The following is a 27,668-nucleotide window of genomic DNA, read 5'->3' as shown; positions in this document are numbered from 1 at the left end:
ACATATTTAAGTGGTTTGAAATTTTGACCCTAAAAATCAAAAGTTACACCCTTTACCGTGAAAATGACCATATGTGACATGATCAAGGGGAATGAGTCACATGTCGGCAATTTTCAATTAGAAGATTTTTACATCATTATCTGGCAGTTCACAAATGCTACATTTTGATGCAAACCCCATCAAAATCGGACATCTGGTTACCGAGTTATGAGCAATTTATCAATGGCTGAAAACAATATAAAACAAAAGAATTTGAACACTGCTTTTGCCAATATCTCAAAAACAATATTAGCAACATCTGACTCATTCCCCTTGATCATATCACATATTACAGCTATTGCTTACCTTCAAACACCTAATAATGTAAATGGGGACTAACTATAGGTGGGAGACTGAACTTTAATTAGTCATTGGATTTTTTTCAATGACAGTCCCATATGTTAAATAAATGCTTTTTTGTTGAGTTTACTTTTACTACGTCAACACTTACCCATATCAACAGTCTATGTGGAAGTTTTTCAATATGTTTTTCCAGCAACACAATAATCTGTAGAATGGGATAAACATAAAAATGAACAGAAATATAAATAAATTTAATTAAAATACAATGATTTAACATGAAGCTGTATGAACTCAGCATTTTAACAAAAAGGGCTACATTCAAAACTGTTGACATCAGTTTCAGCATTAATACGAAATACACTTGGCAAACTATGCTCTACAATTTGGGTTTAAGTCTTGTTTTAGGTTAAATGTTGTATGTTATGATTAAGGTAGTGCAGTGGTACAGGCTTAAACTCATGTTTAAGGTTTGGGTTTGAACCCCAGCAATCCGGACCTTGGGGTTAACTCTCTCCACCAAGGTGTATAAATGGGTACTGGCAAGTGCTGGATATAATACTAAATAGGTAAGGGCTCATATTGAAATTCCCTTACACAGGAAGGTGTGCACCATCCTGCAGCTTTCCTGTGCTAGCCTTCTTGTGTTAAAATCCTGGGCAGGGTGTATCACTGACGCATATAATCCATCCGTTTTATGACCAAGCTTTCCTGAGGCGCGCGCTTAGCGAGGGGAATCCTGCCTTCTTTCTGTGTGAAAACGTGGTAGGGTATTTCAATATGAGCCCTAAATAGACTGGCTGTATGGGAGAGATGTAGTGAACCCTCAAATAGTATATTGTACAGAGGAGTCACCTGGCCCCATCAGTGCTTTGAAAGAGAGATGGGCACTCTGGCCTGTGAATGCAGACATGAACTGTCGTCCACCTTTTAGGATTAATATTAACCATAGCAATTATGTAGTGATTCCTAATATATGATTAAATTGCCAATTATCTATATATTTTTTCTGTGGTACTAATCATTGTATACATACCCAGACAGTTATCAAACATGATGCAAAGAAGGATGTGAGCAGCATTTCATTGCCAAACAACATGACAAAACTAATCACCAATCCAATCTGAAACAGGGAAAATAAATAATTTAGCATCAAAATAATGAGCCTGTCACAAGACATTACAGGCATGAGAATGGCTTTTTTTAATTGGCTGAAAAAGCGTGTGAATTTGGCCTTAAAAGACCATAAAACAGGCTGAAAAAAATAAAAATGTGTCAATTTAGACAACAAAACTATCTGAATTCAGGCATAAACCTGAAAATTCTCATGCCTGTTATTAGGTGAGGTTGGGTGTGATAGAAATACTCCCGAGACTCTGAGACTGGGGGTTCGACGTGAGTTCGAACCCCCACCTCGGTCGCTGCATTCACTTCAATCAATTGATAGGTCCAAGAGTAAAAATTATTCTGACGTCTACATGGTCAGCCAGCATGACTGATTAACCAAGACGTAAAACGTTTCTCATCAAAAATGTAACTGGTCTAACCAGCTTCGTGAAGATGCAGCTTTGTCTGTTATACTGAGTTTCCCAAGGGAAGTTACGTAAACAGAAACAGAAACAGAATTTGTATCACACCCTATATAACTGAACCTAATAAATAATGATTTTATCATACCCCTGAGGTACAAAATAAACACAGAAAGGACTAGACTTGGTGGTAACAATTTATAAACTTTACGATGAATTCACAAAACCTTCCTGTTGGTGAATTGGAAATCGCTGTGTAAAAAGACTACAAGGGTGACAAATTTACAAGAACAAATCTTCCTATACCCAATTAGTGATTCACAAATTAATATGTAAATTTAGATAAAGTCTTAGAACCTTTGATGCATTAAAGTAAAATTATGTTGGAATTTGGCCAAATCTCACTTGAAAAACGGTCGAATTTACACTGTGATTACGCGAAATTATAGACCAATTCTAGGTTTTGTTACTGTGAAACTTTTTGGCGCATGCGTAGTTCCTCACTGACCTGATACAAGAATCAGGGGTGTGAGTGACCACAGATAAAAAAATCTGAAAAAATCTGAAAAAGTCTGAAATTTGGAAAGCTCCTATACTTTTGTACAGAGGAAGAGCAGAAAAAGGGATAAAAATTGAGATCAAAAAATCTGAATTCAGATTTTAATCTGAACTCTCACACCCCTGAAGAATTGAGACGCGCTCAACTGACATGATCGACATATATCTAGTAAGAAAATTGCAGCGTTTATCCAATCAAAATAAGAGAAACTACTTGATTGTATGATAATGATAGATATGATGCTTGTAATTCTGATTTATGAGTATAAAATTTATGTGGCACAAGGAATCAAAAGTAAACATACAGATTGTTTCCAAATCAAAATATGTACTACATGAATGACACACACCGACATCGCCTGGCTAATAATTATTTGGTGCAGCAGGGACATTAAAATGAATACACGGGATCGATACACGTGAATTGCTATATGCACGATTTTGATATCAGACGAAAATCTTCGGATACTGGGTTGAAAATGATGAATATCTCCCGTAAATGAATTTTTCTCAAGAAACCAGATGTGGTCTCATACACTTGAAAAACGTGTTGAACAGATATTATAGTCGTTAGCGTGCGCTTTGAAAATTGGCCGTGCGCTTTGAACTCAAAATTTGACCAAACTCTCAATTTTATATTGCGTTGGTCATGTATGGACTACAGCGCGCAGCAGGCTATAGCGGCACTCACTCAAGTGGAGACAGTATAGTCAGTATAACCATTGACCGCAATGTCGTATACAAGCTTGCTCACACAGCGAGAAATCAATTACCCCGTCTTGTCAGTAGCCTTAGTCAGGTCACTTCGCTAATAATATGCATCTCATAAGGTCCGAATAAAATGGGCATGGGTGGCTGTGGATTCAACCTACCATGGCGATTTCTACTATGAAGATATCGGGGCGATGTCACTGTGTGACAGTTACAAGAGAGAAAACGTCATTACACTTACACTTTGTCCTTGAATAATACATCTGAATTTGTTGGAACCGATGTATCCCAGCACATAAGTAGCAAAAATGGCTAGTGTCTGAAAAAAAAAATTTAATAATTGATTGGCTTGATACCTGAGACGAATTAACTCTGGAATTGGTGAGATCCTTATTATGTATTGACATAAAGATGTATTGCAATTTAACATCCGAGCACACTTTTATCAATCCATATGATGCTCATGTTAGTACTAGCAAGAACCTTGTAAAAAATTCATTATCTTAGCAGAAAAAGACGAATATCACTCTAAAATAATTAAAAACTTTTCATGCTTACAAGGTAAACAAATGGGCTATTCCGATTGAAATGCATACACCCCCTATGGAAGACATATCCTTAACTCCCACACAGGGAGTGTGAATTTCAAATGGGATTTATTAATGGGTTACTCCAGTAAAACTCAAAATTACAAAAATTTCACCTTTTTGCAGTAATTTTTGCGCAAAATCTGTTGATTTTGCCCCCCCCTGAAATTCACTTTGCCCCTCAATGCCCCCACCCCGGAAAAAAATTCTTAGCACCGCCAATGCCCACACAGAGAGTGTGAATTTCAAACTAGATTACCAAATGGGTGACTCCATTTGAAATTCACACTCCCTGTGTGGGAGATTAAGGTCATGTCTTCCATAGGGGGTGTATGAATTTCAACTGACAATGATTGAAAGAGCCAAATGTACCATATACATGTATAAATTCTGTGACCCCTCGGCACAACTGAGCCTTGAAGTCGCCAATCATCATTTTTGAGATATTCAACCAAAATATTCTGCTTGAAATTAGCTTTAAAATGATGTATATCATGTCTATAGTACTTGACATTTAAGTAGTGACAAATCAATAAAACAGTCAATAAATCCTTTGTTTCCTATTGTTTATTGTTAAGTTCGATGGAGCATATCTCAATAGTGGCACTGGCGACATCCGAGCTCAGTTGTGCCGAGGGGTCACATATGTGTACATCCATATCAAAAGGATGCACTTGTCGGCTGCTACATGTGTCTCATTTCACATAATAACTAGGAATAAATACCAGACTCATCTCCGAAGTGGAGGTCACTTCAAATTATCCCAAGTCACATGGTTTAGGAATACATATAATATTTCTTATACAATTTGACTTGGGATGATTTGAAGTGACCTACACTTGATATGAGTCTGGTATTTATTCCTAGTTATTATGTGAAATGAGACACATGTAGCAGCCGACAAGTGCATCGTTTTGATATGGATGTACACATATGACAATAGGTGGATTTAATTTAATATGGGTAATATGATATGAAAATCAAATTGCATGTATACACATAGAGCGTCAACAAACCTGGATCAGAATGAGTACATAAAAAATATTACCAGGTTGATGAAAGTGCTTTATATTTGTGTCAATGAAAAATGCTCATCATGACTTAATTGATGCTATAGACCATTCCTATATTTGACACTTTCCTGCCATTGATGGGGTGAACATTGATATCACGGCTTATTTGTCTTAGCTTTCCTTACTTTATAATTATGTGCTACCATTCTTGTCCTTCTTTTTGTTATTTTATAATATATGTATGTGATATTCATACACTCTTTGATAGCAAGAACCAATCAGAGCAAGCGTTAGAAAAATCCAAATCATGCATTGATTGTGTATATTGTCCACTCCGCGTACTAGGCGCAGTGTTTCGCTCGTGTTCGCGTCGCGTAGGATTGATTCATTTTTCGGGCGGGTTGATGCATTTACATTTGTTTCAATTTTCCGACATTTTTAGTGATAATTCGTTGTGAAAATAGAAAAATCATGTGTTCTTCTCGTGTATGAAATAGGTTAATGAATGCGTATTACTTGTTGCTCGAGAAATCAGACCAAATAATGCACTTGCGCTGATGTTGATGCATCTAATACACTCCCCCCTTCGGGGCTTGTGCATTAGATGCATCAACATCAGCGTGTGTGCATTATTTTGTCTAATTTCTCTACCAACAAGGAATACGCGTTCATTAACCTATAATCGATGTTCACCCCATCAACAGCAGGAAAGTGCCAATAATAGGAATGGTCTATAGTTAGACAGAGAATAATTTTTTCAAGATAGTAAACATAGGCTGGTCTTGCATGTTAAGTACATCGCTCATTGTCATAATATATTGCATGTCTGTTACTTGTTTGCAAGGTAGTAAAATCAGTAAAAGAGTTGGGAAATCCTTTGTTTTCTATTGTTTTTCAGATGTTCAACAGACCATAGCTCAAAAGAAGCTCCACCAATATTACAGCTCATTCCTGGTGGATGGCCACATATCATACATGCTTAAAAGTGCTCATGCATAAGTGTTCATGCATATAAAGCACATAATTATTAATTAATAACGGTCTATTACCGATCTATTTTGGTACCTGTGTCAAAAGGGCAAACTGTGCAAATTGCCATGGTAACATAAAGCCAACTGTTGTGAGTGCTATTGCTATGCTGTGCTTCCAACCAGGATGTGAAGTTCTGCAAGAACAAGATAACAAGTGGGTGATTTGGTCAATGAAATTTCATCCTATGGGATATTTTTAGTGCTACTTAATGCTGTGTGCTAGCCATCGGCTTCAATGTAAAAAGTTCCAAGTTTGGAGATATTTTCTCAAAATATCAAGAGCTATTTCAAGAACCACTGAACCAATACTAGGCTTGTTTGTACTTATTTTAATGCATTTTTCATTCTGATTCCAAACATGTTCATGAAAATGTACAATTCTGACATTTTTTGAATTAAAAGAAAAAACATTAAATTTTGTCGTCAGCAGTCAACACCCGTGTGGAAAGAGTTAAGTGGGAATGGGATATTTCAGTGAAATCCTTACACACCCTATGGAAGACATGACCTTAATCTTCCACACAGGGAGTGTAGATTTCAAATGGAGTCATCCATTCAGGTAACCCCATTTGAAAATCACACTCCCTTAAGATTAAGGTCATATCTTCCATAGGGGGTTTATGGATTTCAACTGGAATAGCCCAATGTAAATAAGTTCAAATGGGCAAAACTTATGTATATTATGTGCAAATCCAGAGAAACATTGTTATTCCCTCCCCATGGATGCCAAACAAACATGACATCCAATTTCTACATTATATTGTGCATTAATTTGACAAACATATATTATGTGAACATTGAATCCTAGTTTACTACATATACATTTTACTTAGCCCTCCCCCCCTTAGCCAAAAAAAAAAAGTATGTCTCAACACATGCGAAGATTTTTAATCCAATATCACTGGAATGCATTTTCCCCACTTTTTTTTATTTACTCAGTCAAAAGAATCTTGAGATGCTTGAAACTTTCAAAATTACAAAATATTTTCACGAAATCAATTCTTCCAACAACTTAACAGACATATTTGTAAAACTGAATTATTTTGGCCTTATCATAACAAACCTGTTTTACATATTGAATTTCATTTGTCTGTATTGATCACTTACTTGAGTGTATGGGTGACTATGAGAATTTGTAGTAAAAGAATAGGATAGGCAAAGCTTTCTCTTAATGGTGGCGTCCACTGGACTCTTGTACACTGCAAATGATAGAACAGTAAGTCAAAATATTTACTTTACTAACTTATGGAACAAATTAAGCAATAGTTCAATGAAGTTCTATAAACAAACATGTTTTCATTTGGAGGTTGATCCTCTCCCTCCCTGAAACAAAAGTGTAAAATGTTGAAAATTCCAACCCCCCAAAAAACAACTTTGACCAATATTTTAACTAGTTTTTTACAATGGTGATTTGACCTCCTCTAACAAAAGGATTTTCATTAAATAGGATGTCATCAAACTTTTGGATTACTCCCTTATTATTGCCATACTAGAGATATGTGTGTATTGTTCTCAAAACTAAATTCACTCAACCAATTAAAAAATCTGAGTCATTTTTGCTCCCAACCTCAAATTTATGAAATTTTGACCAGTTTAGTTCCAAAGACTATATTCACCCGCAAGGTAGGTTACATAACTCCTTGATAACTGGATCATGCATTTTTTGGTACGAAAGTACATGTGTGGCGATCATTTTGATCATAGTTCAGGACTCAAAAGCGTGATCCAGTTAACATAGTATATACATATATGTGACCAGGTATAAGTAAATAAGGCTCATAAATCGATAATGATTTTGTTGCAAAAGAACTTTGTTACTGGTGTTGGGTGACATGCGCATTACCTCAGCGATCCAGCAAGACTTAAAAGTAACTGTTGCCCCCCCCCCAATAGATAAGGAATAATAGGTTTATAGGCATGATTAGGATAGAGTTAATATTTATGATTAATCAATTGTGATGGGTGTCAAACACTATTCTAACATCATATCTTTGTATCATGAATTGAGATGAAACAAGTAACCATAAAGTTGAAAGTTGCTCCTGTGCTTCTTACATACCTCTCCATGGTTGTAGAAGAATGTTAGTACTGCTATGATACCACCCATAAGACTACCACTCAGATTGGTAGCTAGTATAAATACAAGACTCATTAAGGCACCATTTTCTACAAATATTAAATCTATATAAAAGTAGGCTGGGTCTCCAATGCCTGCAAAAAGAAGAAAAATATATACAAATAAAATTGATGCATAAGTAAAAATAAAAATAAATAAAAAATGTTGGCATTTATACTGCCCAAGGCATGCTGATACCTTTGGGCGGCGCTTAATAGACAATATTCATAACAGCTTCCCATTTCACCTCTGGGTAAAGAGATGCAAGTGAGGTAAAGCACCTTATACCCAAGTGCACAACACGATGGCACCACCTGGCTCAAACTGGCATTCCTCCAATTGCAAGGCAGAGCCCATACCAGAGCCACCGTGCCTCTGATGCATAACATCTTTTGGTGTTACATGTTCAGTGCTCAGATGAGGGAGAGTCTATCTTCAAATGGGATATTCCAGTTAAAATCTATACATGACCTGTAGAAGACAGGGTCTTAATCTCCCATTCAAGAAGTGTTAAATTTCAAATGAGGTTACCTGAATAGGTGATTCCATTTGAAATCTACACCCCTGTGTGGGAGATAAAGATCATGTCTTCCATAGGAGGTATATGAATTTTAACTGGAAGAGCCCAATTATTATCTACCAAGATTGCCCACAAAACACCTGCAGTTTGACCAGCTCGTAATTGGCGGGCCTTACAACATCGGAGATTAATATTAACATATATTATTTTGAGAACTGCATAATTTGTGACATCTCGCAAAAAGAATCTACATCACAAATTATTAATTCAAGTCCTAAACTTGTGTCGACTAAAATGCAAAATATAGACCAGACATGTCAACAACGACACTCTTAAGGGTGGTTTTAACCCTGGAATTATGGAAACTTTGGAGTTTCATAACTTCTACATTGTTAAAGTGTATAAAAGTATACATACATTATATTTAGAATGGAAATGGCTTGATGAATCCATTTGTGAGGCCAAATTTGGGCAAAAATGCTCAGTTTTGGAGAAAATCCCCCAAACAGTTTTTTTGTGCCCAAATTGTTTGCCTGAATCTCAAAGTCTACAGAGTGGATCAGATCATGTCACAAATGATGCTATTGGAAGGGAGACAGCTTGTATTTAAGCGAGAGGCTGTATCTCCAGCCATGGAGACACAAAGGCAATGGAAGAACAGAATACCTTCAATACCATTTTGACTTAATTTACTGAAATCCTAATTCTAAAATAAAATTATTTGCACAATACTTTTGTTGAACATATTTTTACCTTCACAGTTGGAGACTGCACTAAGGCCTCTGCCTCTCTCAACTCTGTAGCATTGCTTGGTTCTTATGTTAAGGCTTTCAGTTACACTACGAAATATACGATAACCCATGGCTAGACCAACCTGTTGTATGAAAATCAATCAAACATTTATTATTATCTTGCAGTCACACATCCATCAAACCAACTTGAATCATGCAATTACTTGATAACAAATTATCAATCTTACATTAGGACCAGGTCTTGAAAGAGGACATACTGTGTGTGTGGCGAAATAAGCAGTGCCATTAGTACCGTGTGTAAAGTATTAATTTAACAACACATGTTATAAAGTCAGAAATATTGAAAATTGAGTCTAAAAAAATCAAAATCCATGACATACTTGGTTGCAAAGCTAACTTTTATATAATTATTTTCTTATGTTTTAGTGATTTTTTTGTTCATTATTTTTGCTTTAAAATCAGTTTCATTATCGTTGACTTTGGTCTGATAGGATCAGATTGTATCTCATAAATGTCCAATGATCCCAATATAATAAGGAACAAACCAAAAATTTGATGACGTCCTATAAATGAAAGTGTTTTTGGTAGTAGGTCGAGGCTGACCACCCCTCCCTCCCTACAACGCAAGTGTGAAATGCACAGCCTCATCATCCTATATCTTTGTGTCAAAAATTGCCGTGATAGTACGGCGAGTCCACTCTTTCTTCAAAAGCTACGCATGGCAATTTTGTTCTATGCAATCTGTGCATGCTCAGTACCCCATATGGTGTTGCTATTACAAGAAAATTTGATTTGTTGTCAGGTAAAATGCAGGATTTGTTTCCAATACACTAACTGGAAATGCAATACAGTAATAAGCGGGGATAGCTGTTTGGTGTAGACATATTTTACTGCATTTTCAGCACTTTTGGTTTGTTCCCTAGTTCTAAAATGGCATCACTGATATGCGGTCGATATGAATACAACAGCCCATTACTTACTTCAGGATATAAGTTGAATCTTTTGAGTACATTGATAGTGGAGGGATATTCAGTGACATTGTCATTCATTACTGCTGACAATCCTTGTACGAATGTAGGCGAAGTAATCATTGTCTTGTAATAGGAATAGTAAAGACCCTGAAAGGAAACAAAAAAACATTAGTTTTAGATCAGTTCATTACCTTCAGGGACTGCCTTTTGAGGAGTGTGAGAGCAAAATTGCTCTCTGCTGCTCTCCTTAAATCTGATAGGAGAGTGATTTTAAGCTCTCCTTAGTTGGTCCTTACATTCTATTGTAAATGCTCTAAACAGCTCTAAACAAATTTCAAAAGACAGTCCCTGTACCTTTATTGCATAATAAAAACATCAGCACCTTTCATGTGGTGCAGAAGGGAATCCAACAACCCCAAAAAGTGAAACTCAAAAAAAAAATTAAATTTGAAAGATTTTACACTTAGAGCAAGATAATTTATTAGACAAACAAAAAAACAACAACAGTAGGAGCAACAACAAAGGTCTCTAAACTGTTGCTTTCTAAATATTCACTTTCGTAGTGTGACACAAATCGATCATTGCCAGGTCAACTGGTTCACACTACCTGTGTCCGGAACCACAATCAAAATGATCACAAAGCAAAGTCAACATGGGTTGCTAATGTTTTGCAACAACATTCATAACAGCCAACCGATCACATTCAATCATAATTACATGTGGCTTCCGCTTGTGTAATATTAAAGATATCTTTTATTAATAATGAAAATAATTTTATAAAGGTCTCTGTATTTGTCGTTTTCATTCATAAGGTATGTAAACTTCCTGAGCTTTTTGTGTAACAGTGTATAACGCAATTTAATCACTGGCAACAGTGCATATGATCATTCAATGTGTTTGTTGCACTTTTATTGCTCTGCATGCTGGCCATATAATGTGACACGATCTGGTCCATGGGAGCCATTTTTCAAAATTGAGTTACTGTAATTATTAAATTATGCATACAATAGGCTATCATTTACTGAAAACACCAAAGGTCTAGCATATTACTTGGTTCAAAAGTTATGATGTTTTTGATGTCTATTTTCTTATGTATTTTATTGTTTTTTTACTCCATATTTTTACCTTTATAAAGGTAAGAAACTGAGATAAATTTCAAATTTGCCGCCTTTGGCCCCCATGGACCAGATCGTGTCATAGCCTAGGCTTCAACATAAAAATTAAGTCCCAAGTTTTGAGAATATTTTCTCAAAATAAGAGCTACCTCAAACACATGATCCAACAACATATACTTACTCATTTTATACATTTTTCACAATGATTCTAAATATGGTCACGAAAATGTATAATTCTGAAATTTTTGAATAAAAAAAAATTGAAGCTTGTCGTCTGCAGTTGACACCCATGTGGAGAGAGTTGATAAAAACCTACTCCATTTTATTGAATACCGTACATACACAATTTTATCATTTCAAATTTTCAATGCTTACCATTTCAGTTCTGAACGTCATCTCTCTCTCCAATTCTGATAAATGTGAAAAGAATCTATCATTTTCAAACATGTTTGATACATGCATGCTGTGAGAAAAGAGAAAAGAAATTGATATTACTGCCTTTCTTCTTTCTCTCTTTCTAATATTCCTCTCCCTCGTAATTTTTAACAACTGATCTCACATACAAATTACAATTAATACTTAATTGAAACTCCAGACTAAAATCTACATAATATGCACATAGTATCTGTATGCTTATAAATCAAAAGCAATATCTTATCAACATGCAATCTCTAGCTGTGCTTATGTGTTTCAAGAGAAAGGTCTATCTTTGTCACTTTTGAAATGCTCTCTTTTTTCATTCAAATTCAAAAAGTTGAAAATAAAGCTACTTTTCGCACTGTGGCGAATGAAGTACCAAAATATGCAAAACAAAATTTTCCATCTATTGACTATTTTATTTGGTAATTGTAGTGTCAATTACATTGTAGTGTCTAAAAATATATTGCTGTTGTGTACAAATATTTCTTTTGTGTGCAATATCGTATCCATGATAGTTCTCTTAAAATTACTCATTAATTTTTACATGATCATCTGACCGTAAATTATAGTAATTCGAAACATTTTTTTTCCATCAATCTTGACACAATAATTAATTAGAAACATTTTTTCCATCAATCTTGACACAATAATTAATTCAAAACATTTTTTCCATCAATCTTGACACAATACTAAATAAAAAATAACAATAAATTATTTGATCCATATTTTTATTACAATCAAAATGACATAGGAAAAAAAATATTCGGAGACTTTTTACCATAAAATTTTCTTGCAATATGATTTTGTGACATTTTACTTTTTACAATCAATAAATTATCGTACCATATTGCACAAGAACAATAGACCTGCTAATAGTTATTGATTATAACTTGTAACATTCAACACAATGGTAGATTGGTTGCCAGCTGTTACATGTACATAGGTCATGCCTGTGTATCACTTGTTGGGAGTGAAATTGTACAAAATAATGAGATACTGAGATGTTGATGCATCTATGCACTCCCCAATGAATTAGACGCGTCAACAAGTGTATTATTTTGTACAATTTCTTCTTTATTTTATTTCATACGCAAGAAAAATTCTATGATTTTTGGTTTTTACAAAATGATTGTCACTAAAATGTTGGAAAATACAAGCAAATATAAATGCAGCAACCCACACGTACAGGAAAAATGAACGCGTCTGAAAGCGCTGTGTGTACGTCCATGCATTATACACAATCAATGCATGGTTCACATTTTTCTAACATAATTGCTCTGATTCTCTCTATCTAAGAGTGTAGGAATTCATATTGGTGCCAAGCAATTTAACAAAAACTTATGATGGGTTTTTAAATGGATCTTTTTTCTCAACACATTTGTAACTAATTGGCAAATTTTCATCAAAATTGATGAATTTTTCCCCTTTTTTTCATTACAATCTGATACAAATGACAGTATCGAGAAAATGGAAATGCATAGATTAACTGTTCTCATCATATTTCCCGTCAATGTGAACCACACAGCCCATACCGTAAATGTTCGCCTAAAGGCGCTATGGGCTCCCTTGACATAACTGGAAATTTAGACACAAACTAAGTGTGCCCTCCCATAAAAATCCCACCAGCAAATAAGGGCACATACCTTTAATTCTTGTTGGGATTTTTAAAAGAGGGAGCTCTCTATTTGTACATGAAATTTATCCCCAAGTCAAAGGAGCCCAGCTGCGCCATGATATTAGGCGAACGTTTACGGTATTATTATGAAACTGACTCGCATATATATAAATACATTGCAAAGAAAAAAAATTGCATTTGCTGCAAAAACAAAATGTTCCCCCAAACATTTACATAATTTGTCATTTTACAGTTCAGCAAACAATTAAGTTGAAACAGGGAAGTGACTCTTACTTTCCTGAGCAATAACAAACTTCCCTGAGGCAATATAAAATTACTTGCCAAGTTCTCAAAGTCAAAGGGGAACTTTGTGTGAGAATAGCGAGATATATCACAAACATAAGATGAAACATTGCCCAGACCTGAAACTGACCATAGTCCAGAAAATGCTTTAGAAAGAGAAAAATAGCGTAAAATCATGCTAAATACAATGTATGCACAAATTGGGCTGAAAGTGAAAATAACAAATAGTGCGTAAATTTCAGGAATAAAAAGAGGAGATCAGCTAAAAAGAGGAAAAGTTTCAGTTCTGATTGCCTAATTTTCATTAATTTTTAAGGTACCGGTATAAACGTTATTAAGAGCCTTAGCAGTATTAAAGACAAACATCGATCTGTACAATTGAAAATAGGAAAAGCTTAAATCTGCTATTTAAATTTACATGTGTTGGAAACTTAGTTCCTGATCCGAGTTTTGAAACTAATGATTTGTTTCACGAAGGATAGGTTTTAACCATTTTAGGTGACTACTATTACACACAAATGTATAATAAGTACGCATGTGAAATGTGATGAAATAATACCTCAATGTGAGTAATTAATGAAACCTAAATTTTTAATTTTGCTATAAAAAAAAAGCAGTTTGATTTTTGGATCACTGACAGGTGTAACTCGATCTCATATGGTAAGTCTGCCACACTGGAGGTTTTTTGGAATGGTGTGTCAAAGCAAAGTTTGGCAAGGCATGATGGGGAAATAGTTTTAAATACAATACATGATGAACAAACATGTACCTTGGCATATTTTCTTTCAAAGTTTGCACATTTATTGCACATAGATTAGACAGTCAAGAATTCTACAGGCTGTGAAATTTTGATTACATTCTGATTTAAAAAAAATTATGTTACAAAAATAGAAGTATGAGAGAATAATCAGTTTCACTTACCAATGTAAAACACCTGCAGTCACAGCTAGAGAGAAAACACAAAACAAAAAAACTGTTAAACTTTGCTGTCATTGCCAGAGTGCATTCCAAATCCTGCTTTGTCATACCTGTATGTCAATTTCTCATTCCAGAAAAAAGGTAACTCAAAATAAATATGACAAAATCTATTGGACAGAAGCTATTGGAAGATGATCCAGAGGAGTCCACACCAGAAGAACTGTGGCAAGAAATCAAAACTGTAATTTCAGATACAGCACAGAAGACACTTCCCAAAAGAAAGAACATGAAAAAGTACTGGCTTTCAGAAGAGGTTTTCAATTGGCAGATCAATACTAAGGAAAGTGAAGGAAAAAGGACTTGGTAAGGATAATAACCGCCAGGATTATCGTGATCTGAGCAGGAGAATACAAAAACAGGTCAGGAAAGATAAAACTGACTTCATCAAGCAGAAATGTACCAAGGTTGAAAGGGACAGTGTAACAAACAACACCAAGGACAGAAACATCAAGCAACTGACCAGCAAACCAACTCACAGGCTCAATGTGCTGAAAGATGAAGCTGGCAACATCCTTACAGAAGAAGAGGAGATCAAAACGAGGTGGAAACAGTATTGTGAAAACCTGTATGCATCTAGAGAAGGAAATACATCTGAAGTAGAATCTGTTCAGGAAGATGCAAATGCTGACCCAGATCGTATCTTGATGTGTGAAGTTGAGCAATCCATCAAGACTCAGGAATGGTAAATCCCCCGGAATTGATAACATCAGGCAGAATTGTTGACTTGAAAGAAAGTGATGCTGAAGGAGTCACTCACCATCATCCACAAACTCTGTAACAAGTTATGGAGAAGTAAAGAATACTGGAAATGAGCAGTGTTTCTTCCATTACCAAAGAAAGGGGACGCACAGGAATGTGCAAACCGTACCATATCTCTTATCTCTCATGCCACTGGCAAGCAAGGTGCTACTCCATATCATTGCTGAAAAAATTGGTCATTTGGAAAGTGAGTTACCACCAGAGCAGGCAGTTTTCAGGAGGGGAAGGGGAACTAGAAATCAAACTTGAAAAACCTAAATGGAGAAAAACATGTAGAATTCCACCAACCTTTATTTCTGTTTCATTATTCTTATTTCATTGATTACTCCAAGGTGTTTGATTGTGTCCAGCATGAAAAGTTATCTACACCATCATGAAAGATGGGCTTCTCTGCACATGTAGTGGATTTGACTATAGCGGTAATAATAATTTCTCGATCATGAACTTGTTTACTTACTGCATGCACTGTGTATCATGTGTATGTAGCATTTTTCATAGGCCTGGCATTTTTGGGTAATTTTGGGCCCGAGTACCGGCGCATTTTTCGGCGGGTAACGGTACCAAATTCAAAAAAAAAAAAAAAAAAAAAAAAAAACTTTTTTTTTAAGTTATTTTTTTCCGGTTTTGTAGTATCCCTGGACCTAGACCTAAATGCTAGGATCATTCATGGTTGACCTAAAAAAAAAAAAAATTACGATGTTTTGTGTTTTTTAATATGAAAATTGATACTTTGTTTTCATACATACTCTATTAGTGATATCAAAATGCATTGAATTTGAATGCATTTTGATATCATAAGAGTAAAACAAAGTATCAATTTTTATATTAAAAACACAAAACATTGTGCAAATTTTTTCAACCCAAAGATGTTTTACTTTAGTAAAACTATACGCTTATGCGTATACATACTGATGCATGGTCCTGAACGTAAGCGTCCTGGCTGAAATCCAGAAATGACGTCATTTGTTCTGGTGTTGTCACTTCCGGGTAACGCAGGAGGAAGAACATGCCTTTTGCAAACAAAATGGCCGACAAGTCCCGGCCCCTTTCCAGCGAAAATACAGCTTATTTAGCCATGGGGTCATTGCCAGAAATATTTTCCTATCATATTGGACTAACATGTCAGGTATATGGTATTCACATATAACAGGAATGGAAAGGGGTTTTGTTTTGTTTTTTAATTTCGGGCACCCGGTTACTTCTGTTAGGGTATTTCCTGCCCGGGTAATGTAGGCCTAATCTTGGGCGGGTACCTGCGAGCCCGCCCAAAAATGCCAGCCTTAGGCTTAGTTACTGGTGGAAGAGCATATAAATCTAGAATACAAGCTTTGGAATCATGGTGCTGGTGCTAACTGTTGAGAATTTCTTGGAAAGAACACAAATCAAATGATTTTGTCAGAAGCCAGATAGGAGATCACACCTCATTATTAATGCAAGATTGACCAGAACAAACTTCAATATTTTGGCCATGTGTCTAGAAGAAATGGAGATTGCTTGGTCTTGCCACTCTTGGAGAAGATCAATGTTGTTCCAGGTCATGTTGAGGGGCATCGCAGAAGAGGTAGACAGAAGAAAAAAAGTAACAGGACTATCTCTTACTGCCGCCTATAGGCTATCGTCTTGCACAAGACTGAAATAGCTGGAAATGACACCATCAAAAGGGTCACAACAGGTCAGTCATGACTCGTAGGACGACGACGACAATTGGCGACTCCATTCAGAAAAAATATAAGTCTGCCACCCTTTTTGCATACCTAACTTTATGACATGTGAACTACAGCATTTTTGCAATGCCTGAATCCCTATAATACTTCATTCAGTCGTCACATCATCATCATACGTGCACCTCATTCGCCATAACAAGCTATTAGTCGAACAACTTAAGCCATACATGCGTATTGCAACTAAGCACCAGATAAAAACACTATTTTGGAAGCCCCAAAATGCACACAATCTAAAAAAAACCCAAAAAAAAAAAGCACAATTTCCCCTTCCCCCCCTCCCAAAAAAAAAAAAGAAGAAGTTAGAGACCCTAAATTTCTTGTTATTGAAGGAATAGAAATAGAATCAGAGAAATATTGCTACTTTAACATTGAAAATAATAAAAATTCTGAGCATCAGCTTCCGTGCAGCGCGTAACATTGCAACAACACATGAACAACAACACTCACTGAGCAATGCTGAGACTGCGCACACCGACACCGCCTGGCTAATAATTATTTGGTGCAGAAGGGACACTAAAATGAATACACGGGATCGATACACGTGAATTGCTATGCACGATTTTGATATCAGACGAAAATCTTCTGATACCGGGTTAGAAAATGATGAATATCTCCCGTCATGATTTTTTTCTCAAGAAACCAGATTTGGTCTCATGAACTTGGAAATACGTGTTGAACAGATATGATAGTCGCTAGAATGCGCTTTGAAAATTGGCCGTGCGCTTTGAACTCAAAATTTGACCATTTTATATTGCGTTGGTCCTGTTATGGACTACAGCGTGCAGCGTGTAGTACAGCTGCACTCACTGTAGGCAGTATAAAAGTCGATGACCATTGACCTCAATGGGGTACACAAGCTTAATCACGCACAACCAAGATCGATTACCCGGCTATTGTGAGTAGCCTTAGTTATGTCCCTCGACTAATTATTAGTTTAAAAGAGCTTTAAAGGTTTGAACCAAATGGCTAATCGTGGCTGTGGATTTAACCTACCATGGCGATTCCTGCCATGAAGATATAGGGTCGAAGACACTGTGCTGCGTGTTGTTGTGTTGAGCTTTCATGCTGGCTCTGAGCAACGCAAACATTTAGAATAGAATCTACTCAAATGTCTCCAAATGAGGGACACGGTTGAGTGACTCCAACGCAAGCAAGTGCTATACTTGGTACTTCAGTCAAGTATCTGAAGTGGATGATGACATTGGACAACAGTTTATGAGTGGATTGAAGGAGATGAGTATACAAAGAGTGCTGGGTGTGCAGTCACCTATGAAAATAAAATCAATAACCCCTAGTCTAAAAGTTTGCGTTGAGGAAAGCCAACATGTTAAACTTTTAAGCTTACGTGTAACGTTACACACTTACCAATGATCACTGCAGCCACATGCCAGCCCGTCATCTTTTTCCTCCACGTCCCTGATGAAGGAGTACTCTTTGCATCCTTATGGAATCGCTGCCCACCTTTAGATTTGCCTTTTTGAGCTTTTTGCAGCTGTTTTTGTGCACTTCCCGTTGACGTCTGCTTCTTGTTGCGGGCCGCCATTTTGGATTTTCCCAGTCAATTAATTATTCTGATTTCACTTCCGGTTCCAAATTTGGACGACTTCATTCTATTGCAGGGCTTACTAAATATTTAAAAATATCAATTACCACATTTTTATGACTTTTATGCTTTATAACTACTCACTAGACTAATATTATATAATTTACGATATATAAAGCGATAAAGTTTTCAAAATAGTAGCATTTTTTACGGATTTTTACCCATTAAAAATTTGATCTCCCCTATAATAGTTTTCGACGAGTCCAAAACTTTCAACCGGTCATTTGTCATGCAAATCAACAGTTGTTTACATATTCCCTAATATGGATAAACGTAAATAGATTAGTCCGATTACGGTCCTCATGGCAACTTCAATTGTTTACGGAAGCAGCTGAGTGGTAGCCGGTGTCTGGGACTGTGTGTACGAGTGTGACCCAGAAACGTGTTATGTTGTGATATACATGGATTAACCGACTTATTCGACAACCTGTGTTTATGGAAAGAATAACTTTGGATGAAAGGTGTTATAATGTTATGAAATAAAGTCAAATCTTTTGTTTATAATCTGCAAGTAACCTGATAAATTAAAGCTTGTATACTTGTGCTGCGGAAAGGAGAGAATTTAAGGTACCTTTTCAGTTACCCAGATAGCAGGTGTGTAGCAAAACAACCAAAAACATGGCTGACACAGCTGTAAGGCCAAGACCCATTGGTGATCTGAGACTTCATTTTATGACGGACACAAATGCTGGTCCGAACAATATCCAAGATACGGTTACTCAACGCAACATGCGTCAGATGAAGCTCCCTCCATCAAGGGGTCGATTTGATATTGACAGTTTCCAGCAAGACAGACGAAATCCTGGCTTCGTAAAATTTCACGAAGATACATCTTGGAGGACAACATCCATGGATGCGCTGGCACCTGTCAGAGACAATGTCCCTATCATAGATCCAACCTCCGGTTTCATCAGCGCTGGAGCTGATGTTGATCGTAATACCGGAATCAAACAATTACCAAATATGCAATCGGTGGATAATCCACCGAATACAGTGACTCCGCAACAGCCTACCCCGAATACTACGTATGAACATAGAGATAGGGTTAATGGTAAAGAAATACCAAGCAGAACTGGTTCAGGAGGATCTAGTCAGGTTTCATCATCACATGATCCAGGAGTGACAAGGATGTTGAATGATCCAGGAACATGGAAAGGGAGGAAGATTAGTGATGCGTACATACGAGCAAAATTGGGAGGTAAGGCGAAAAATGGAATGTCCATCAAAAGTGAACAATGTAACTAAAATATGACAATAATTATGTCAAAGCATAACATATCATAATATATCATGTACTATATAAAAATTTATTATAACAACAATGCAATGAACATAACAAAACTTTAAATAAATAAAAAAAATAAATGTAGACATTTATATAGCGCTTTATGCCGTAAACAGCCTCTAAGCGCTTTACATTTATTCCGCCGCCATTAGAATATGTCGTAACCACGTTTGCAGCCTACAAGTGGCGAGGGTCCATCAGTACAACGACTGTGACTACCCCTAACAGCTTCCCATTGCACCTGGGTGGGGTGAGGCAAAGCGCCTTGCCCAAGGGCGCAACACGGTGGTGGAACGGGGAATCGAACCCACGCACGTCGAGCAAGCTCTCAGATTATGAGTCCAAGGCCGTAACCACTGAGCCACCGTGCCCACTTTATTAAAGTTATGTTTAAAAATAACACAACATAACATATAAACATAATAAAACATAAAAATGCTCAACATAATGTGTGTGTATACTCATTTCTAACACAAATACAACATAACAATTGAATCTATAGTCTACTTGACATCATTGTTTATCAACAAAGGCTAGGGACTGGTCTATCAATATACTTTATAACAATGGAAATTGCCATAATTCGCGCGCATACTGCTGGGCAATGATGTCACATGTTAAGTGTTCTGTAGAATAACTTAAACTTGTTTTGTAATGGGATTTTAAACAACATGATTTACAATGTACACAAAGTAGTGCTAACTTCTAAGATTATGTTATGGAAGCTTTTGGATAGATTTGGAAGTACACACATTCATCACAAGCAGAGCCAATAAATAATTTGATGCATTCCATCATCTATTTCAGGTTGGACCAGTGGTAGGGATCCAAGAGAAGTTGCTAAGGAGCAAGACAAAATCTGGAAGAAAATACATGCAGGAAGCATCAAAAAACAATCAGAGGTGAGCAGGAAATCAGTACTCTCTAAATTCAAAAGTATCATTATAACTCATGTCCAGTGGAGGTACTAGAACAATATTGGGGGGAGGGGGCACCAGAAAATCACCCCTTACCTAACATTTGTCAAATGTTGTCCCAAATGTGGAATTTTTCATTTTGACTACCGGTACCTAAGGGGAAGAGGTGGGGAGGCAAAGATCACAACTACATGTATATTGTGTACTCTAGGGTGTCAGCACTGTTTTACCAAACTAACTGCATGGTAAAATTAAGCAAACTCTCTCCCTTGAGTTTCGCAAAGTTGGTTTACCAAGGACTGAGAATAAAAAGTAGGTCTTAACTTGTAACTTCATAATTCCTCATAGTAGATGACAGAACTTAGTGAACTGTTTGACATTTTTTGAAGAGTTCAACATATGGCTATCAATATAGAATATTTGTTTAGTCTTTTACACTTGTTGAGATTAATTTACTTCATGTTTGATCAATTTGTTTTCAATTTTGTTGTTATAGGATATTGACAAGGCACCTTCATGGAGGGATGAAGCAGCATTGAGATTTATTTATACACCAACAACACAAAGGTAAGCTACTCCTGTGAGGTTCTCTTATTTCCAGATATGTGTAAACTAAAAAACCTCTTTAAAAAGAAAGTCCCCACCTGTTAGAGTTAAACAGTGTAATTATGCAATGCCTTTGTAATTTAGCCTCTCTATATGTACAATCATGGGATACTTCCTGTCTAATTACCATCCAGTTACTGGTATTCACAATATAAATAAATCTGAAAAGCATTGGCTGTGCCAGGATTCTTATCCAGGGGTGAACTTCAGGAGGGGCACAAAATCAACAAATTATGTGAAAAATTATTGCAAAAAATGGAAAGTTTCGTAATTTTGACTTTTTACTGGGGGCAAGAGTTCTGACTGGGAGGGCATCCCCCCTGGTGCTGCCACACTCCCCCCCCAAAAAAGGTGATATATTTATAGGCCAAGCTAACAGGACTACAGTTTTATTTTTATTTTATTTTACAAATTCGGCTAAAATACATCAAAAAGCAAAGTAAAATTACGCAATACATACAAAAGGAAACAAAAGTAAAATAGACCCAATGGGCTAGCCAGGAAGAGTCAGAAGCATCAAGACACTGTCACCAAAAGGTGTGACTCCTCCAACCCATTGGGGCGATTACATAAAAAGATATATACTATTGCACTGTTTAAACACATTGTGTGGGGTGTATCCACATCACAAGGATGCACCTGCCAGCCATCACATGTGTCTCCCCCACCTACCAGCCAGGAACAAAAACCAGACCCATGCCACGTGGAGGCCACTCCAAATCATCTCCAAGCCATTTATATTTATGAAATACTGAGATGAGTGACTGAAATGACTATAACCATGATAACACTAAACAAATATGAAGTATTTGGCTTTGTATCAATTTACTCATAAAACTTGATGAGGGGGGGCAAAATTGGCAAATTTTGTGCAAAATTGCCGCAAAAAGTGGAAATTTATGTGATTTTGGGGTTTTGCCTCAAAAGTGGGGGGGGGGGCAAGAAAAATATTTGGGGGAAAGGCCCCCCCCCCTTTGCTAAACGAAATATACATGTAACACTATCAACACATGTAATGAGTTCATATTTCATTTTTGTTGTTCCCCAGGTATTATGAAGATATAGATTGGGATAAGAAACTACCACCTAAAGTCTTACCACCAGCATCTACACTAGAGAAGCAAGCGGATCCTGTGTCACATAGGTTTACTGCCAATCATAGATATGAAGCTCAAGCACAGCCTTATCAGGTAAGGGCAAATTTTGAGGCTGTAGATTTTGGTGAGCATTCTGAAAAGTTTCTTTATGAATTAATAGGGATGAACCAAACCAGTGGAGTGTTCTACAAGTTACCTTCGGTTACCATTGTAACATACAGTACATGATTTTTTTTCAAAAATGATTCAATATTTTTGATTCAAACAAAAATAAATGTTCTAGATATATTTGGACAATTGGCAGTGGGGACTACGAACAAGATTGTTTCCTGCTACATATTAAAAAAGGATGGAATAACATTTTCAACAGAGTCACAGTGTATTTGAAGTCTTTATGTTAAAGGAGTATTTTGTGATCCCAGCATCCTCTTTATAATGACATTTTTCATTAGATATCCACAAAAAAAGCTTATTCAGAAAATGTCAGTTGATTCCGATTTTGCTTTTGTGAGTTATGCATGGTTATGTGTATTACACTGCTCCATAGACAATGTCTTATAATTTCATCCTGGTGTTTTTCTAATTTCAGACTATTTTTGCTAAACGAATTAATCTGCACAAAATGTTTCGTACATAGACATTATGTAGCGAAAGGTTTTCCCAGTGGTATAAAAATCTCAACTTTTTTTGAGAAAAGTTGGGGGATGATGCTGTGGATCCAGAAGTGCCCCTTCAATATAAACCAATAGTGATTTAGACTGGGTATCATACAGTGTATTTTGTGGTCCGCATTTTACAGTTTTTGAGAAGTACGAGGCCGAATCCTGGTAAAGAAGATCAGTATTAATTTGATGTTTTTATGCTTTCTTACAGAATTTAGGAAGATCATGGGATTGGTTCCAAACTAGGGATGGTCACTATATCAGAAGTCCTATTGAATTGTAAGTAACATGATGCCATGCATGGTTATTATTTATATAAACTATGAACAAGAGTTTTCAGCCAGGATGCATATGGCAACCTAGTTTTGATGATATAGAACAGATGGGAGTTAAAATTTTATTTTTTTAAGAGCAGAAAAAGTGTTCTTACCTTCACTTTCATTTCTCCAAATTTTCACCAAAAGACTCAAAATTTGCATTTGATTAAAGATATTTAATTTGGGCTTAACATGGGTGCCTTTTGATGGATTTTTAAGATAGTTGAATGACTAGAGATCAGGGAAAGGAAACTATGTTACTTGCCCGACTTGATACAACTCATTACAATTGTAAAGTAACATTTTGAACATATTTATTGAGGTAAAATACAAGTTTTAAAAACTTTGATGAATGAAAATCAAGTGTTATAATACACATATTGTCAGCTGAATGCAAGAAGGGCATATGAGCATAATAATATCAAAATTCTAACAGCTTTAAGGGATGGGGTATGAACGTTTGGACAGTATTTATTGTGGGACATTAGAGCACATCAGACATATCGAATGGCATTATGAATACGAAGAATGTCCTTCTGATATCAAATAATTTTGATTTTTTGAAATTCGCAATGTAATACCAGTACTCGAAGTAAACTTTATAAATCTGATGATTTATACTTAAAGTGCATGTAGGTGGGATGAAAAGCCGACGATCAATTGAAAATTTTGACCTTTCGTATTGAAGATATGGATTTTTTTCCCCAAAACACACCAAAAAATCCAAATCTTCAATATAAAAGGTCAAAATGTTCAATTGATCGTTGGCTTTTCCTCCCAGCTACATACACTTATATATATCATTAGATTTATAAAATTTACTTTGAGGACTGTTATATCAAAAATGTGAAAAATATCAAATTTTAATAATTTGTCATAAAATTTGTATTATATCGTGAATTTCAAAAAATAAAAATTATTTGATATCAGAAAGACATTCTTCGTATTTATAATACAATTCAATATGTCTGATGTGCTCTCATGTCCCACAAACAATACTGTAGAAACACTCAAAATGCTCATTCCAGATCCCTTAATGCTTGTTTAATAAAATAGTCCTTGTTTCATTAAAAATGAGACAAATAGCTTTTTGAGATATTCTGACTGAATGCACTATGTGCATTGTAAAAAATCTGCCTTTTGAGTAGACATACATAAAAGAACCTTAATATAAGTGATTGAACAATACTAAACAAATCTTTTTTCTTCCTATTATCTTATAGTTGTAGTCGTCCCCGTAAGAATCTACAAATACCAAACTACACCGGATGCATAGGAGGAGATGGAGAGAAAGATGACCCTCATAAAGTCTTCATTCCTTTGACTGTCTTGAGGAATTCTGTTCCTAAATATACAGACACTGCAAAGTAAGTAAACATTTATTAATATGATCTTAAAATTCAAACTACTACAGGTATTGTAATGGTTATAAAATGATTCAATCACATGTTTTTGTGGTCATTGTCACAATAAAGAGACAACTTGGGGTACTTAAAGGAGGATTCCGTGATCCTAGCATCCTCTTTTTATGACATTTTTCAGTACATATCCACAAAAAAAGCTTACTCTGCAAGAAATTTTTGGTACATAAACATTATGTAGCCAGAGGTTTCCAGTGGTATTAAAATCTCAACTTTTTTGAGAAAAGTGGGGGGACGAGGCTGTGGATCACGAAATGCCCTTTTAACATTGACAGAGGGGTATCATCTGTGTCAACATGGACTTTCAAAAAGCACCCTAAACATGTATAAGCATATGAAAATGCACTGCTACATTCACTATGATCCACAACATGCTCATTTATCAGAGCACATTTCTTTAACCCCAATATAGTTGCACATTCATTGAATGACCTTTGAAAATGTGGGTACACAAACCTCATACTCCGCAACTAGAGGTCAAATTTTGCTCTATGATTGTTTAATTGAGGTTATTATACTATGGCATTGGGATGAGGCCATTGTAGTCCATAGTGATTGTAAATAAGTATGACAATTGCCATTTCTATACCCTAAACATAATACATAGTGCCATTAATAATTAGTTTCTGGCCCCTAAACCAGTGTGTATGACACAGATCATTGATTATACAACTCACACGGTCAGAAAGTTTTCATGATTTTTCTCAGAGGGCCCTGTGCATGAATATCCTTTTTCTTGCTTTTACTTGTTTTGGATGCCCTATTCATATCTTGTTCGTAAATTGCTTTGATCTTGAAAAATATGTCTTTTTATATGAATTTTTGTTCACTGATGATTCCTACTGGTATTGACCAGTAGCTTCATCTGGGCATCAAATTCCATAACCTCTCAAAATTAATTTCAGTCTCAACGAAGATCCAGTCATAAACAAATTCTGTATTGTTGTGCAAGTTGTACCTCACTATTGTTGTGCAAGACTTACTAAGTTGTACCTTACTACTCCATTCTTTTAAAAGTAGAAAACGTAAGACTAGTAAATTAATCACTGTTTCTTTGTTTCATTTACAGTCGTCCAAATATTCCCAAGTATACAGGATGCACTCATTGGACTGCAGGTCTACCTGCAAATGTGAATGTACCATTACCACCACCACAAACTACAGCCAGGGTCCATAGGTAAGTTGACACTATTTAAATGATCAATTGGAAAGAAAGGAGTTGAGGAGGGACAGAAAGGGGTCTAGGAAATGCAGCAACCAGTCAGTGTTCATTCACACTAGCCGAGAAGGAATGTTGGGAGAGATAAAAGGTGAAGGAAAGGAGGAAGGGACTGAACTAAATAATGGATTCCTCAAAGTATTTAAGAATAAGCCATGATGAAACCACCATGCCAAAAACTTAGGAAGTATCACTATCTTTTGAACAGAATTTTTTGTTGGGTGTATCCAGAGCCGAAGCCAGGTGGTGCGGACACCATGCAAGCCTTGAATTAAGCGGGCGCTGGGAGCAAATTTGCTCTCGTAAGCCACCAATTGCTCCTAGTCCTTGTAAAATTCACATGAACCAGGAGCAATATTCCAAAACAAATTGCTCCTGGTTTCAGTTTTCACTTGATGCAGTATAGTGCTGGTATGCTGTCATTGTATATTATGCAGAAAATTGCTCCTGTTTCTTCAAAAATTGCTCCAGGTTCAAGGTCGCTTATTTTAAGGCTTCGCGGATGCACCTCCCAAATACCAATTTGAATAAAACAGTCCACTTTTTTGTGTAAAAACATTGAAAATCAACCCTTTTTTGTGAAGGAGAAATTAACAAAAGCTCTATTTTTATATGGTAAAAATGTTGTAATCAGGCTTTTAAATTTGTTGTTCTGACATTAACAGCGAAAAGCGCAAAAATAAAAAGAACCTATTCCATTTAAAATCCATACTACCACTGTGAAAGATTTTGGAAATATCTTATACAGAGGAAGTATGAATTTCAAATGGAATTAACACATTAGCAGCTCCATTTGAAATTCACTCTCCCTCGGGGGAAGATTCTGGTTGAATCTTTCTCACAGGGTGTATAAATTTCATATGGAGCTGCCCAATGCACTCATTCAATTTGAAATTCATAATCCCCCTGTGGAAGATATTTCCAAAATCTTCCACAGTGGTAGTATGGATTCTAAATGGAATAGCCCTATACACTATAATAATACCATGTTGACTTCATTCTCATTACAGATCTCTTCCAGTGTCACCCAATGAATCATCCCACAAGAGAACATCTCGTATGTCGCGTATGATAACACTGGTACCACCTTGCAATCCATTCAACAAACTAGATAATGGAGGACCGCAACTGGAGCAATATCACTGAACTATGGCTGTCAGCTCAACTGACCCAACGGAGAGAATGCATAACCAATGGCGTCATTCTGTCTTGAATTATAAGTGAGGGGGGGGGATTTGGCCTAAATTACCAAAAAGTGACTGAAAAGGACAAAACATGACTCATTTTAAAGTGTGGGACTGGGGAGGGCATATGTCTCCACATCCCCTCCCAAGGCCAACCTGGTATTTCTGAGCAGGAAAAAAGCATGTCATAATTTGCAAGAAACTTGTCTTGGAGAAAAAAATATGATCCAAAAAGAGTCGATTCAACAGTAATTTCCATACTTTACATCCTAATTTACTCTTGAGGGCTCTGAATAGATAACTTACTCTCTAAATG

General features: G+C 36.1%; 2 protein-coding genes across 2 annotated transcripts in view; one reads left to right on the top strand and one right to left on the bottom strand.

Moving 5' to 3' along the window:
• The window catches only part of LOC140150670 (protein C-mannosyl-transferase DPY19L1-like), a 65,040-nt gene extending 46,406 nt beyond the window's left edge, over window positions 1–18,634 (bottom strand). The window contains exons 1-11 of the mRNA XM_072172744.1: window positions 18,407–18,634; window positions 14,502–14,526; window positions 11,618–11,705; window positions 10,137–10,274; window positions 9,158–9,278; window positions 7,828–7,979; window positions 6,876–6,967; window positions 5,803–5,902; window positions 3,379–3,456; window positions 1,376–1,462; window positions 491–547 (exon numbers count right to left, since the gene is read on the bottom strand). Coding sequence (XP_072028845.1) covers window positions 491–547; window positions 1,376–1,462; window positions 3,379–3,456; window positions 5,803–5,902; window positions 6,876–6,967; window positions 7,828–7,979; window positions 9,158–9,278; window positions 10,137–10,274; window positions 11,618–11,705; window positions 14,502–14,526; window positions 18,407–18,584 — 1,116 coding nt within the window. The 5' untranslated portion in view covers window positions 18,585–18,634. The remainder of the gene's footprint in view (window positions 1–490; window positions 548–1,375; window positions 1,463–3,378; window positions 3,457–5,802; window positions 5,903–6,875; window positions 6,968–7,827; window positions 7,980–9,157; window positions 9,279–10,136; window positions 10,275–11,617; window positions 11,706–14,501; window positions 14,527–18,406) is intronic.
• Window positions 18,635–18,964: 330 nt separating this feature from the next.
• LOC140150669 (protein SPMIP7-like) lies at window positions 18,965–27,433 on the top strand. The gene is made up of 8 exons (XM_072172742.1): window positions 18,965–19,842; window positions 20,737–20,831; window positions 21,343–21,413; window positions 22,501–22,642; window positions 23,423–23,490; window positions 24,752–24,895; window positions 26,019–26,126; window positions 27,179–27,433. The coding sequence occupies exons 1-8, from the start codon at window positions 19,263–19,265 to the stop codon at window positions 27,312–27,314; spliced, it is 1,344 nt and encodes a 447-aa protein (XP_072028843.1). The 5' UTR covers window positions 18,965–19,262; the 3' UTR covers window positions 27,315–27,433.
• Window positions 27,434–27,668: the final 235 nt, after the last annotated feature.

Source organism: Amphiura filiformis, chromosome 4, assembly GCF_039555335.1.
Source record: "Amphiura filiformis chromosome 4, Afil_fr2py, whole genome shotgun sequence".
NCBI classification, from domain to species: Eukaryota; Metazoa; Echinodermata; class Ophiuroidea; order Amphilepidida; family Amphiuridae; genus Amphiura; species Amphiura filiformis.
This window is presented reverse-complemented; position numbering and strand designations above follow the sequence as displayed.

Coding starts and splice junctions, on each gene's coding strand:
- LOC140150669 (XM_072172742.1), top strand. CDS start 19,263: ATGGCTGACACAGCTGTAAGGCCAAGACCCATTGGTGATCTGAGACTT. Junction 21,414..22,500: donor TATACACCAACAACACAAAG/GTAAGCTACTCC, acceptor GTTGTTCCCCAG/GTATTATGAAGATATAGATT. Junction 24,896..26,018: donor AAATATACAGACACTGCAAA/GTAAGTAAACAT, acceptor TTTCATTTACAG/TCGTCCAAATATTCCCAAGT.